Here is a 14,690-nt window from a genome sequence, read left to right as displayed (position 1 = left end):
AGTCGAAGGTGATTTGTAGTCATGGTGACGTCGGTTCAGGCCTGACAAGCTTGGTTGCTACATATTCTGCCTTGTGACTCGGCTGAAAGATATTACTCGGCAGTTTACAGAAATATATATGCCATCGTTTAGGCTTAGATGGCAGTGTGGTGTATTATGGCAGGTTCTAGTGCACCTGCGGTATTTTCGCCGAATATGAATTTAGCTGACACCTCCTGCCGCACCCAGCGAATGAGAATTCTCTCTCTCCAGGTTATCAACGCCAGCAGAAATACAAGCATTATGACGGCTCGTACAGTGCCTTTGGAAACAGCGATTCATCGGGCAGCATGTTCCTTACGGCGTTCGTGGTGAAATCATTCAAGCAGGCCGAGAACTACATACCTATTGACGCCGGAAACCTCAACGAGAGCATTAAGTGGATTATCACTAAACAGAAGACCAACGGCTGCTTCCAGAACGTCGGCACTGTTCTCAGCTCTGGCCTCAAGGTAAGATCGATGCGACTCTCCACACGTACTCAGATGTCTTTTGAAATTTGTTGTTTGGAAATAGAGAAAATCTGCTGTGCTTTTCCGAGCAGTGACGTCAACTTAGCGGCGTTTCTCTTCCTTCGAAATATACAAGAGCAACTTATCGTCCCGTTAGCACCCCAGCTTTTCTTGCGTATAGGTATTATGACAGAACGGAAGAGCCGCATCCGGGTCGTCTGTTTCCTCACACGGCTGCACTACGTATCGTCTCGTCAGCACCCCAGCTTTTCTTGCGTAGGCATTATGACAGACCGGAAGAGCGGCATCCGCATCGTCTGTTTCCGCACACGGCTGCACTGAACTCAGTCGGCTTATACATATTCATAATCTACGTCTCTCATATACGGCTGATGAACCGGCGCCTAGCTTACCAAGAGCAATACCATCGGCGTTAGTTTTCTATTCTCTACTTCTGTAGTTGCCTTACTTCTTTCATTGCCATTTACCACTCGCAGACAGGTTTGCTGACTTTAGACAGGCGGGCTTGGTTAGTATTTACACAGCGAGAATAGCCCAGCACGTAGAAGGTAGGGGTAGGCGGGAGAGTAGCAGTAGCCTGATAGATAGGCAAATGAGAAATTCTAAACGAGAACACGACGGCTTGTTATGAGAATAAGGACGCTATAACATAGAGCTATTCCAAACTTTTCTATTCCAGTTCTGCAATCAGCGCACCGTGATTCGTAAAAATATTTTTTGGACCACCCCCACTTCGCTTGTCTATCATGTGACGTTACGAAAACCGCGATAGCTCCCAATCTGATATGACGTGCACACACTGATTATGCACGATTCTACCGAACAAAATAAAAATCATTTCTGATTCGATGCATTTTCGCCATTAACCCTCTGATACTGGTCAATAGGTTTCAGGCTGCACCCACTTCTCCTGACTGTCACTCTACGTCACACAACTACGAAAACTCATTGCGTCAAAGTGGCGTGCACGCGTTAAAGATGCATTAATATGCCGAACAAAACTGATTTTTTTCTTCTGAATAGCCGGAGACTGCCCCGTTCCGAAGGGAATAGAAGATGGCTGCCGCCGATCGCTCAGGCACTAGCTACTCGCACTTGCCGGAGAGCATGGGTTTATTTGCGTATAACAAAACATTTTGAGTAGCCGTATAACGTTATCGAGCCCTTTCTGCACGTACACGACATCGCTCTGCCAACTCTCCTTTGCCGAGGATCCGTTTTAGCGGCATTTTTTCCTCTCCGTTGCACGACGCCGCGATTTTAGACAGACCACCGCAAGTTAAGTAAGCCAAAGCGGACCAATCGCAGACGCCGGCTACTGCCTCTTCATCCGGTTATCTATTTTCAGTGCGCTGGCTCGGGTCCATCGAATACCTCTCCACTTGAGCGTGCTTCTCGCCTCTTGTCAGCCAATTATATAAGAAAAACTGCTCAATGTAGGCAATGTTACTCGTTTTCAAAGCAAACAAAAGTGACCTCCTATAAACGAGGAGAGCGTTTAATTCTGCTGTTCAGGCAACGCTGCGGGTGACCACCCGATGCTTGCGTTGGCGCTTACGTAAATTTGACGTCAGGAGATTGGAATAAAAACATATTGGAATCGTTTGACGTTATAGGGCCCCAACACTACGAAGACCTTCCAGGTAGTCAATATTGATAATGGCGACAACGCGAAGGGAAAAAGGCTTAGCTAAGAAAAGCTTAGCTAAGGCCGCTGTGCCACCCTATGATTTACGTCAAACGAATTCGAAAGGTAAAATGCGAGATCGTGGTGAAGTGCCGCATGAGACTCATCGTAGGTGCCATTACCGTTATGATTATCGCTGTATTTTAGTCTCGCCTTCGAAACTGTCATCAAAACACTGCAGGATAAATGAGAACACATACATTTAAAAATGTTGTCGCAAATGATCTTAACATCGGCAAAAAAAGAAAAAAAAGGACATTCTTTAACATCAAAGTTTACCCTTTAACATTTTCTTTACCCTAGCTTGAAAGCCCTCGTAGTTCTTGAGTGATAGCTCCTAATAGTGCAAGACTGCTAAAACACAAACTGCGATTGACACTTATACTTTTAAGGATACCCAATTTATTTAATGAACTAACGGTTGAGCTGTATCACACCAAACACCGAGTTATTCAAGCTTCAGTTTTCCTCAGGCGCACTCAAATGTGCAAACTATAAAGGCACCTATAATTTTTTTTTTGTCCGTCAGCGTAGGGAACAGGGAACAAAGAAAGGGGGGGGGGGGGGGGTACTTGCGAATTCAATTAAAATTTGTGAGAACTATGATTTCTTGTGCGATAGAGGTGCACCTTTAACGTTTTTCTATCGTTTTTCCCACTTCTGGCGCAGGGCAAGGTGAACTCGACTGCTCCGGGTGCACTTACGGCATACGTATTGACAGCTCTGCTAGAGGGCGGCCTTGCCGACGCCCAGGTCGTGGAGTCTGCGCTCCGCTGCATCAGCGCTCAACGTGACCCGAGCGCCCATAACCTGGCGCTCTCTGCCTACGCCGCTGCGCTGGCGGGACACGAGTCTGCCAAGGAGTACCTTGAAAAGCTGGAATCTATTGCTGTTCACAAGGGTGAGTTCGTGTTCAAAGATTACGTTTGAGCTGAACAAACAATTGGGAAGGCAGGCGTTTTGCCAACTTTTGATTCCCATAGTATTTCTGACTCGACGCATGAACAGAGTAGTAAGTCTGGTGACTCAGGCGGGTATGGTCCTCCCTTCCGTTTATATTTCATTTTGTTTTCTCCTGATCAAATATTCTGATATTGTAAAAGATAATGCGTGGAATTTCATGCATTGACTCTTATAAAGGTTGAAAGTTGGATTTCAAACACCGGACACAGTTTACGTGTGCCACTAGTAGAGTTGATGACACAGGGTACATATCAATAAAATGCACTACGTTTATAGATATGGCTTTATAAATTAATTACCTTAAATATATGTTCCATGGGTCTTCTACGGCGTGGCTTCCCGAAGCAATCTGTACCGTAACCGACCACTTACCGTAGTGTTACGTGCAGCTGTCTAATTACGTAGCGGGTCTTTATTGCTGTGACGTCTAAATATCACGTGTTTCGTTACGCAGGTGGCCTCACATACTGGAGCAACGCCGGCAAGAAGGGCCCTTCAGTGTCGGCCGATGTGGAGACGGCGGCGTACGCGGTGCTCGCGTACCTCAAGCTCAACCCTCAAGAGAACCTCAACAAGGCGCAGCCGATTGTTCGCTGGATGGCAACCAAGAGAAACAGCCGCGGAGGCTTCCCGTCTACACAGGTATCCGCCTCTCGCCTCTGGTATATGCACGCTCCTGGTCACTCTGCTATCGATTCATTTCGTTTCATGTGAAACTACAGGAAACACGAAACGAAAAGGATTGAAAGCAATCACTGAGGATACCTGCTCCGCTGACTCGCACTGGATGTTCTCTTTAAGGCTGTAATAAGGGGGCGAGTGGAGCTCACGAAAGATATTGCAAGAACGTTTCGGCGCACATACGTCAGTGGTAAAACCAAGATTTGCAACCACCTCGATTTTAAGAACAAAGGAGACATACCGTAGTAGCTGGCATGCAAAATTTACATTCCACAGCGCTTCGAGCTGTCCCTTGGGTATATTGAGTGAAGTGCATGGTATTCTTGCTCCCGCGGACTTTCGCATAAGGTCCAATGTAGCTTCAAGAGATGGGTTCTTCTTAGGACTCAGATACATAGAGTTGCGATATTGCGGAGTGTTGCTGTTCTCGTTCAATCAAAGAGAGTGCTACGGTTCTGGGAGCGACTATCGATGAGCCTACAACATGCCACTGCAGCTCGGCGCCGAGCTCACCAACTGTGTGCAAGGGCTCTCTGTCTTCGCGACCACTCCAGTATGAATTGGCTTTACGTAAAATTTGCAGTTATTGTTCGAAAAGGATTGTCGCTGTGCATGTTGGTGATGTTTAGTATAAATTTCTTTGGGGCGGCGCGGAAGTGGAAAGCACAACGCTTGTGTGTGTTGTCGTGTTTTACGTGTTGTTTCTGCGTACTTTGTAATCTGTAATTTGCAAATATAGATGAGTAACATCATCGGAATATTTATCATTTTTTACGACAGTATTTATTTATACAGCCGAATGGCATCAGAATTAAGAGCGTCGTTTAACGCGAGACCATGAGAGCCGAATACATGTCACTTCACGCTAGTTACTCCATATCCCTTTGGGCTGCGCTCAAAATGTAAATGATTTAAAGCTCTATCTTCGTCATATACGCTAGCCGTAGTGCGTTCCTATTTAACTCACATGATATCGTGTGCTCGTTGCCACACCTATTTTCTGTGGAGTATATCAGCGTCTGCCAGTGGGAGCAAGGTTTCAGCATAGGCATGTTTTGGGCATTCCAGGACACGGTCCTCGGTCTCCAGGCTCTCTCTGCGTTCGCCACATTTGTCAGCAAGGACCCCGTGGACATCGCAGTTAAAGTCGATGGCAATGACGTTAGCGAGTCCTACAACCTGAAGGAGGACACCAAGCTGGTTGTACAGGAGAAGAAGGTCGTGAACTTGCCCAACAAGCTTACTTCCGAAGCGACGGGCCCCGGATGCGCTTTGGTGTCGGTGAGTCAGATCATCGTTCTATGTCTGTCCGTCTGAGAACTTTCGAGTGCTTTGTTACGTTACGGAGCCTTTTATGCGAAGCATATTACGAGAGCTCAACCCAGCTCCTCAGGCGCGGCGGTGTCGCCTTCAATACCACGTGACACCGTGATGTCACGACAGAGGAGAAACGGGGCTCCAACTCGCGCCGTCGCTCGCGGCGTCGCGGCGGTATATAAGCAGCTGCGCTTGCCTCTGCTAGACACTCACGAGGTGAGATGCCTCCTGGAGACAGAGCTGCTCGGTGGAATGAGAAGCGAAGGTTGCGGCGTGCTACAGAGACTGATTTTCTAGGTGGCTTTGGTTCAAATCTTGCAAGATGGGCTGGGTGGGAGTCGAACCAGGGTCTCTGGAGTGTGAGACGGAGACGCTACCACTGAGCCACGAGTACGATGCTTCAAAGCGGTACAAAAGCGCCTCTAGTGAATGCGGTGTTGCCTTAGAAACGAGCTGTTTCTAAGGCTCAGGCGTGCGTCGCTTGCGCAGGCGCACATTTCGTTGCCGCGCCGAACGCTGCGTTGCTCGACGCTCACCGCGTCCAATGCGGGGCGCGTAGTCGCTGCGCCATAGCCCATTGTCTTACACGCCTTGGCGGGTCGACGGGAACGCTGTCGCGTTCCACTCTTGAAGGCGAAGCAGAGTAACGCATGAGTTGTTTCTTCGTCTAGCCGAACCAAATATAGCCAAGCAACAGCAGTTCACCAGGCTAAACAGTGGTTCAACAACTAAAATAAAGGCTAGTATGCTTCGCATCCTGGGCTTAACCTTAGCTAAGCCAGAGCCATTTTTTAATTGCACAATAAAATGCGCAGTAAAATCAAAACAATGTGGTACGTTTCCAGACCATGTTTTACTAACAATATTGCTTGACAGAATAGCTGGGAATGAAGCGTTACAGTATACTTAGAGTAAAGTTCTCTTGCTTACCAAAAATTCCAATAACAAAATATTGCAAGTCTACCAAAGAACTGGTCTAGTGCAGAGGCCTATAAAATGTGTACGAAATGCAATAACAGTTTGCCCGTTTTCGGTTCTTTTATTTTTTATATCGATTTAGAAAAAGCAGCACGTCATTATCAGTACATATGAACTCATCCACATGCATTCGTAATACTTGTGGATAACTGTAGTGGTCGATGTTATTCAGCAAGCAAAGGTCGCTGAGTGCTGGTGTACCAGCGAAAATGCAAAACTCAATTTGCTTCAAAAGTATCCGAGTAGCGAAAGACGCAAACAGCTAGCGATGGTATTAGTAGTAGTCAAATCGTTGTTACGATCGAAACAAAAATATAAGTTTGTTTTGTAGTTGTAGATTAGATTAAGCTCTGTAAAACTGTCAGCTTTTCAGAGCTAACTTCAATGCTACATGGTCTAACGCACTTACATTTTCTTTTGGCTTTTGCCCCTTTCCAGACTACACTGAAGTACAACGTCCACACTCCACCCAAGAGCGAAGGCTTTGAACTTACTGCCACTCCGTCCAAGGAGGCATCAGACTGCAACGACCACAAACTCAAAATTTGCCTCAGGTAGGATTACTGTCACTACATGGACTTTCCATTTAAAGGATAAAAATAAATAAAGTTTTAGTTATCAATAGCCACTTGTATTCAAATTTATTCATTTTCTTTGCTTTTCCACGAAATGAAACAGCTTCCGCGAAAACATGGCAATTTTACTTGATAAACCTTTTATAATTTTTATTCTCAGGTACGATGGCGAGCAGCCCTCTAACATGGCAGTACTGGAGCTCAAGCTTGTGTCCGGCTACATCCCTGACGAGGACCACATTTATAGCGTAAGTATTTGCACTTGCCTAATCTACCTTGAACGTGCAGCAGTGATGGAGACAGCTTTGGCGAATTCGTGTTGACCTCTGGGACGGGATACTGTGACGATTATATTCCAATTACTTTCCATATCGCGCTTCGTCAGTGGGCCTAGTGGCTTTCTGCTTGCGTCATCACCCAAATCGCCCGGCGATGAACGGTATAATGGAATGAACAGTATAACGGCAGAAAGGAATAGAATCGAGCGAGAGAATTACAATATTATACCGACGCAGATATGCGGATGAATGCCAGATAAGCGGGGTGAAAGATTTCAGACTACCGCAGGCCAGTTCTCCCGAAAACACAGGGAGCGCTTTGGTCGTCACTGTTCTGTTCAGACCCCAATATCGGCTGCACCAATGGCCTAGCGTTTGTCCAATGGTCGAGGGCATCAGCAGAAGGAGGCTTCGATGAATGAGAGAACGCAGGATTGACCAAAAGTTTCGGCAAATTTGTGCACCATCACAGAGCACACTAGAGCGGTAAGGGTGCTAAAGCAAGGACATCTTAATTATTCGCTTGCACGTTTTGATAATCAAGGACATTCGTATACCAGACATGGGGTTCTCTTACGCTAGAACTGTCCGCGAGAACAGATGCTAGTCGATCGTCATGTTGGACATATATAGGAAGGCGGCCTAGCAATAGGCTAAAAGCATTTACGAAAAAACAAAGCCTTTGCCTATTCGGCGCCTGATGTTCCTGATTTTGCCTTATGTACGCGCAGCCAATGCTTTTCCCCTTCCTCCGTTTACAGTGGCAACTGTTAACGTTTTATTCCAGCACATTCTAGCTATTTGTGCAGCCTAACAAAAGCGTCAAGCCGTACAGAGTTATTCTTGTTTAGCACTAGAGGACGAAAGAAATAAAATACTAGGTTGGAAGTTTTAGATCTTGAAAAGAAGCGTGCAAGCAGCATCCTTAAAATCATACACGTTTCATAGGTAAATTCCAACCGTCGTTGTAAAAACAATATCCCAAAAGTTGGTACTTCATCAGGTTTCGCCTTGGAGAACCAATCGTGGTGCGTAGAGCACGCGGTGATGATCGCTCCTGCAAAGTTTTACACCAACGTGTCCCACGAGAAGAATTGACAATTAAAACAAAGGCACGTGTGCTCTTCTCGTCAAAGGATGCACTCAGACTAGGACTGAGATGACACACCACGTGTGGCTGGTTCCACGTCACACGCACTACTTCTGCAGCGAACAAATAGCCAGCAGCAGCAAGAGCAATATATGCCTCCCGCTTCCCCCCCCCCCCCTTCCTCTTTGAACTGAACTACAGTTGCTGGTAACTTCGCGACTCACACACGTCATAGGAGCTTGGTTGGCGGCCGTTCTGCGTTTTAGCTTTAAGAGCCAAAAAAGAAATAGACTTGACGTCACTTCGTTGTAGCTTGCGTTAAGATAAAGCATACTTGGAAAGCGAACAGTGATCTAGGAAATATATAAAACTAACTTAATTTTTTGGCCGTTTGGGAATATTGAGTTGAAATCGCTAATTATTCACAGCGTGCGCAATATTCTATGAAACAAATTGAAAACACCATATTGACGTCTGTACGCATTTATAGTGTGTATCCCAATGGCACAGTGAGAGAGCATCGTATGCTCAACTTCTTATTAGGGGTGTTCGAATAACGAAATTGTTTTATCGAATCGAATAATAATATTTTAGAAAAACTACCTGCGAATATTGAGACGAGTACCGGTATTTGTGTTTTCTCAACAACCTTAATTATGAATGTTTCGTGTAGTCTCTTGGGCGACAAAGGCCTTATTGAAGCGAAGCATTCTCGGCGAACCCTCCCAAACTTTCCTGAGCGTGGCTGCTCTCTTGCCCAATAGGCACGTGCCTCACGTCGCGTAGCACGCGCTCACAAGACCGCGTTCGCGCAAGAGCATGACCGCGCATGCCAGCTTCCTTTAGGCTATGAAGTGGATGCAGAAATAAAACGGGAAAAGTAGTGCTCAACCTTATCCCAGTCTTTCGCGTCGTAATTCTTTCATACATCTGTCCTCACCATTCTTCCATCGAAAAAGGTCACCTTGGTCCTAGTGACATCAAGATGTCGACAGCTCAGAGTCTGCATTCGCATAAACTGCTGTTTGCATGTCAGCCTAGCTTGTGAACGCTGTAGCACATGAATATAAACGGTGCACGGGATTGCAGTTCAGGCCTGTACGGTGCATAAACGTAACCCACGCGCATTATTTACATTTGCATAGATTACAATAAAGGCGAACTGTAAGGATCACATTTAGCTTTGTAGCATTTAAGTAACCACTCTACAGAAGCTTCGCTTCACAGAGATTCCAACATTTGCGATTGATCTGCGTATATATATCAAAACGTTTATTTAAAAGAGAAAAAAAAATGCAGAAAGCGAGTGGGTGGAGCCCCTAGTCCAGGGCCCCACTGGCTTGAGCGGTCCGCCGTGCTTGGTCGAGAAGCGCTAGTTGCATCTCCCGATCCTCGCTGGCGAGCCAAGTCTCCCACTGCTCCCTTCCGGAAAGTTTGCCGGCTATTTTTGGAGTATTAATTTTGGGTGGCCTGTTCTGGCAGTCCCACGTAATGTGGGCGAGAGTTGGCCGGCCTCCGCACCAAGGACAGCGAGTGCTGTACAGCGTTGGGTGAATGGCATTTTTCAAATAAAGGTTTGGAAATGTGTGCGTCTGTATTCGGCGCCAGTCATAAGAGTCCTGCCTGGATAGGTCAGGGTGTGGTGGACTGTACTTTCTTCGCTCGCGCCGCTGGTGCTCAAGGATGTCTCGTGGTAAAAAGGGGTTTTCGTCAGAGTGGTCGGCTGCTCGGTTGATAAAAGCACGAGCTGCGCCGTCCGCTCTCTCATTGCCCTCGAGTCCTGCGTGACCCGGGCACCAGATGATCATGTGTTTCTGCGTTAGGTTGGATCCTAATAGGTGAGTGGTGCTGTGTGGTAGCCTCCCGGTGAGGAATAGTCTACATGCGACTTGGGAATCTGTAAGAGTTATCGACGATTGTCCCAGAGCGTCCTTAGTTTTAATAGCTAGCGCGATGGCTGAAGCTTCTGCGGTATTCGCAGATGCAGCTCTAGCCGTGGCACAAGTCACAAGCCCTTGATTTGCGGCCGCTCCTACCACTGCGAGGGCGTATTTGTCAACACCACATCGAGCGACATCTGTGTAGACTGTATCCGGGTTTCCATCGAATTGCTGCATTAACTTTCGAGCTCGAGCATTTCTACGTCCCTGGTGGTATTTTGGACTCATGTTCTTAGGGATTGGGGCTACCATGATCCTTTCACGAAGGACTCTGGTCAGAGATTCGAGTTCTTCTCCCGCATACTGTGGATGAGTAGGGTAACCCACGCGGCAAAGTAATTTTCTGCCAGAGGTGGTTAAGCTAAGCCGCTCCCGTTGAGATATGAGCGTCGCTGCCCGTAGCTCCTCGTAGTTATTGTGAATCCCGAGGGCCAGCAGGCGTTCAGTAGAGGTTCCCTGTGGTAGGCCAAGAGCCGCTTTGTACGACGTTCTAATCAACGCATCTAGGGCCTTTAGTTCTGTTTTCGTGGGGTCCTGGAAAGGGAGGCTATATGTGAGACGACTTAGCACAAAAGCCTGAACGAGCCGGATCGTCTCTGTTTCCTTGAAACCTTTTCGGTGATAAGTTACTCTACGGATCATACGAGAGATCTGTTTCACCGTAGTCCTAAGGGTTTTAATGGTGTGGTCTACTCGTTTGTTGCTTTGCAGCCACAGTCCGAGGATTCGCATTTTTTGGACTTCCTTTATCTGGCTGTCTCCTAGAAAGAGGTTCACCGGCTCGTGAGTTTGACGGCCTCGCCCTCGTATCCTGATAAATTCTGATTTATCGGGAGCGCAGCTCATTCCACTGCTGCGAGCGAAGGTTTCAACAACGGTCGCTGCTTCTTGCAGGATTTCTTCTTTGTGTCCTAACGAGCCGCTGGTTGCCCATAGGGTAATATCGTCTGCATATATTGCGTATATTGCGAGAGATCTGTTTCACCGTAGTCCTAAGGGTTTTAATGGTGTGGTCTACTCGTTTGTTGCTTTGCAGCCACAGTCCGAGGATTCGCATTTTTTGGACTTCCTTTATCTGGCTGTCTCCTAGAAAGAGGTTCACCGGCTCGTGAGTTTGACGGCCTCGCCCTCGTATCCTGATAAATTCTGATTTATCGGGAGCGCAGCTCATTCCACTGCTGCGAGCGAAGGTTTCAACAACGGTCGCTGCTTCTTGCAGGATTTCTTCTTTGTGTCCTAACGAGCCGCTGGTTGCCCATAGGGTAATATCGTCTGCATATATTGCGTGCCCTAGCCCAGGTATGACGTCGAGTGATTTGGCTAAGCGTCTCATACCGATATTGAAAAGAAGGGGGGAGAGTATCGCCCCTTGCGGTGTACCTCTATTGGGCATGGGAAAAGGGTCTGAGCGCGTAGTGCCAATGCCTATTGTCGCGATGCGAGAGGTCAGGAAAGAGCGGGCGTAATCATAGATTCTTTGTCCACAACCGATGTCACTTAGCTCAGATAAGATAAGTTCATGTGAAATAGTGTCAAATGCGCTTTTTAAATCAAGAGCCAGGACGAGATGTTCCGCACCAACCGTGGTGTTGCATAGAACTTCTTCGCGAAGTAGCAGGAAAACATCTTGTGTCGACAGATGCTGGCGAAACTTTACGTTACTTGATACATCTAATACACTTACCTGCTGTATTACAGCTCAACTGATAAACTTGTAAATGAGAAACAAAGGAAAGGTGTGGTATCTGGAGCACCATTGTAATGACACTAATAAGAAAAGCGACACGCCACCAGACGCATGTAGTATAGTGTCGTGCTCGTTAAAGAAGCTAAGTACAATACTACAGCATGCACTGCACTATACATTTAGGAACGCAAACGGGACGAGGACTACCAAATTATTTGTATTACCAGATTCTGGAGGTTTACGTGCCAAAACGACGATTTTATGAGGCACACTGTAGCGGGTCACTCGGGAAATTTCGACCAGTTGGGGATCCTTAATGTGTACCCAACGCACGGCGCACGGGGATTTTTGCATGTTGTGCTTATCTCGAGATGCGACCACCGCGGCCAAGGTTTGACCCCGCGACCTCGTGCTTAGCAGCCCAACGTTATATCCGCCAAAACGATTTGGTGCTGACCAAATGGTCAATTTCTTTGCCCAAACCGAGAAAGGAAATGTGTAGCTGCTTAAGGCGAGACATGCTTATTTACCGACTGGGAAAAATTGCGTATCCTCCATGCGTCTGTTCAGAAACTGGTTTCTCTGCGAAATAACCATGGTTTTCCGGCAGCAGCCCTTACCCCTGCAGACTAGAAATTCTTTTTGCTGTTGAGTATTCGAACGGAACGAACATTGGACAGTATCGAGATGTGAATTATCGAATGGAATATGAATCAAATAGCGAAGAATGTTTCATTCGTATGTGAAAGTTCAGATATTCGCACACTCCAACTTCTTACTCTTTAAATAAAAGGTCTAAGGATCACTGATGCGTCATGCCTCAATGATACAGCTACAACACCGCACACGGCATTCGGCGAGAGAAAAAGGGGCCTGTTTCGAACAGCTCCTTATTCTCCTCCGACATCTGAACAAAATGTTGAGAAGGCTGCGATTCGCAATAATTCTATGGTCCGGTAGTTATTTCGACGCCCCACCTGACGCAATAACGCTGCTTAGTGACGCAATAACGCTGCCTTAGCGCGCTAACGTGATATCGTTTTCCCTACAGCTATACCGCGAGAAAGACGTCAAGCTGAAGAGGCACGAAGTTGAGAAGAATCAAGTGAACTTCTACTTTGAAGAAGTAAGTTCTACGCTTTAGATGGATATATGCAAGTTAAAAAAAAAATGTGTCGGCAACATTTCTTCCCTTAGTAACATTTTGGTCAAAAAAAGAAGCGGTAAGGAGGCTTACCTGTTGTACACCATTGAAAACAAGAAAGAAAAAATATCGATGTATTACAAAAGAAAACGCTCTTCACATAAACTAGTATAACTGTATTACGATAACGGTTTGTATATCGATGATTACTTTCTATCACATATTACACAGATAACGGAACGAATACTGGGGACGTATGCGTTATTTTAATCTCAGTAGCTTTCCAGTTTTCTGATAGACATTTAATATGCTACATGGAATAAGACGACAGCCCATCATGACCTCCCATAATGTAGCCATCACCATGCTCAATTAGTCAGGAATGACTGTACCACTTAAACTGTACCCTTGGATGCTAAAGAATATTTTTGAGAAATGACATGATTTCTTTCAGATAACGTCAGAAAACAAGTGCTTCGACGTACGCCTTCACCGCGAGTTTGCCATTGAGGACGCCAAGCCCGCTACAGTTAAAGTCTACGACTATTATGAGCAAGGTAAGTGCACTGAACCAAATTTGTGAGGCATATACGTATGTCATATGCAAACACCTCGCTTAGTAAAGTGGCGCGCAATATTTTCTTTTAACTATTTTCTCATTTTCTATCTTATTTTTCTGCTATTACGAGAGAGACAGAGAATTTATATTGGAATCCGAATCCGATGATACGCTATCAGGAGTATACTCATTATTTGCAGTGTGTCGATGCAGGCTTGCTATTGCAGAAAGGCTTCATATACTCGTGTAACTTGTAATTATCACACTAATCGTGATGTGGTGCAGCAAAGCATTTCAACGTGTAAGGCAAGAGTGCCACAGACTATTGACTTTGTGATAGCACCATACACGTAGCACGGGTTCTAGTGGCGAACCTGTGCTAACTACCTGCTAAGGCAATTAGCTTTCATGCTGACTAAAAGATGATTCACTGTGAAAATGTGGATTCACTGTGCCTCTTCATTTATTGCCAATGGAAGCAAAGTTGAGCATTGTATAATCACCAGGTACATTAGCAAAGCGTGTGTATGCTAACTCTAAAGTGTTGGCCTTACCCTACTGACATTTGCTGTACTTTTTCTGTTCTTACTTTACAGAAAACAGCAACTCTGTGCCCTACTCCCTTGTGGCGTCCTGCTAGTGAACATCAACCATCAATTTTCACCTTTCTTTTTTCTTTTACTCGCGCTCTTTCGTTCGAACAAACGCGACAAGACAATACGAGTCACAAACACACCATTACGTCAAACACGTATTTACCTTCTCGCTAGTTTTTTTTTCACCAGAATCATGCTTTTTCGCTTCGTCTATAGTGTTCACCACCAAAGGCTTTTTTATACCGGTCACACTTTTTAAGACGAACGTACGAGTACTTATACGTGCCATGTTGCGAACCAAGACGGGGGAAAGAAAAAAAAAGGAAATAATGGCTTCCACCGCGCGCACCACGAAGCAAGACAACGGCCAACACGATGTTTAATTCTCATCTCTGGGTAGGGGCGGAGGACTAAAGATGCGCGGCTACTGTGTGCGTGTGTATGTGTGTGCGTGAACAAAGTCGTGCATTTGTGACGTCGCCGTGTTGAGTTTTCCGTAGAGCATTCTAGCGAGCCGAGTGGAAGAGTAGCTTTATATATTTTGTACTTGCGAGACGATAAGCACGTTGTCATCTGCGAGACTTCACTGTTACAAATAGTGTCATGAAGAGCAAATAAAGCTAAATTTTTCCACACCCGTTTCGTCTGTGTCGGCATGCCACCGCCGTCCCAAGTCGAGCTCT

The 14,690-nt window shown here is 46.1% G+C and overlaps 1 protein-coding gene across 6 annotated transcripts in view; it reads left to right on the top strand.

The window, feature by feature from the left end:
- LOC135904073 (pregnancy zone protein-like) overlaps nucleotides 1–14,642 on the top strand; it is a 178,177-nt gene extending 163,535 nt beyond the window's left edge. For all 6 annotated transcript variants that reach the window (XM_065434661.2, XM_065434666.2, XM_065434664.2 and 3 more), the window contains 9 exons: nucleotides 253–491; nucleotides 2,869–3,100; nucleotides 3,617–3,804; nucleotides 4,912–5,124; nucleotides 6,577–6,692; nucleotides 6,874–6,961; nucleotides 12,760–12,834; nucleotides 13,307–13,409; nucleotides 14,008–14,642. In XM_065434661.2, coding sequence (XP_065290733.1) covers nucleotides 253–491; nucleotides 2,869–3,100; nucleotides 3,617–3,804; nucleotides 4,912–5,124; nucleotides 6,577–6,692; nucleotides 6,874–6,961; nucleotides 12,760–12,834; nucleotides 13,307–13,409; nucleotides 14,008–14,051 — 1,298 coding nt within the window. In that variant the 3' untranslated portion in view covers nucleotides 14,052–14,642. The remainder of the gene's footprint in view (nucleotides 1–252; nucleotides 492–2,868; nucleotides 3,101–3,616; nucleotides 3,805–4,911; nucleotides 5,125–6,576; nucleotides 6,693–6,873; nucleotides 6,962–12,759; nucleotides 12,835–13,306; nucleotides 13,410–14,007) is intronic.
- The last annotated feature ends 48 nt before the right edge of the window (nucleotides 14,643–14,690 follow it).

The sequence above is a fragment of the Dermacentor albipictus genome, chromosome 1 (genome assembly GCF_038994185.2).
Source record: "Dermacentor albipictus isolate Rhodes 1998 colony chromosome 1, USDA_Dalb.pri_finalv2, whole genome shotgun sequence".
In the NCBI taxonomy this organism is placed as follows: domain Eukaryota; kingdom Metazoa; phylum Arthropoda; class Arachnida; order Ixodida; family Ixodidae; genus Dermacentor; species Dermacentor albipictus.
Note: the sequence above shows the minus strand (reverse complement) of the source record. Positions and strands in the feature narration are given on the sequence as shown.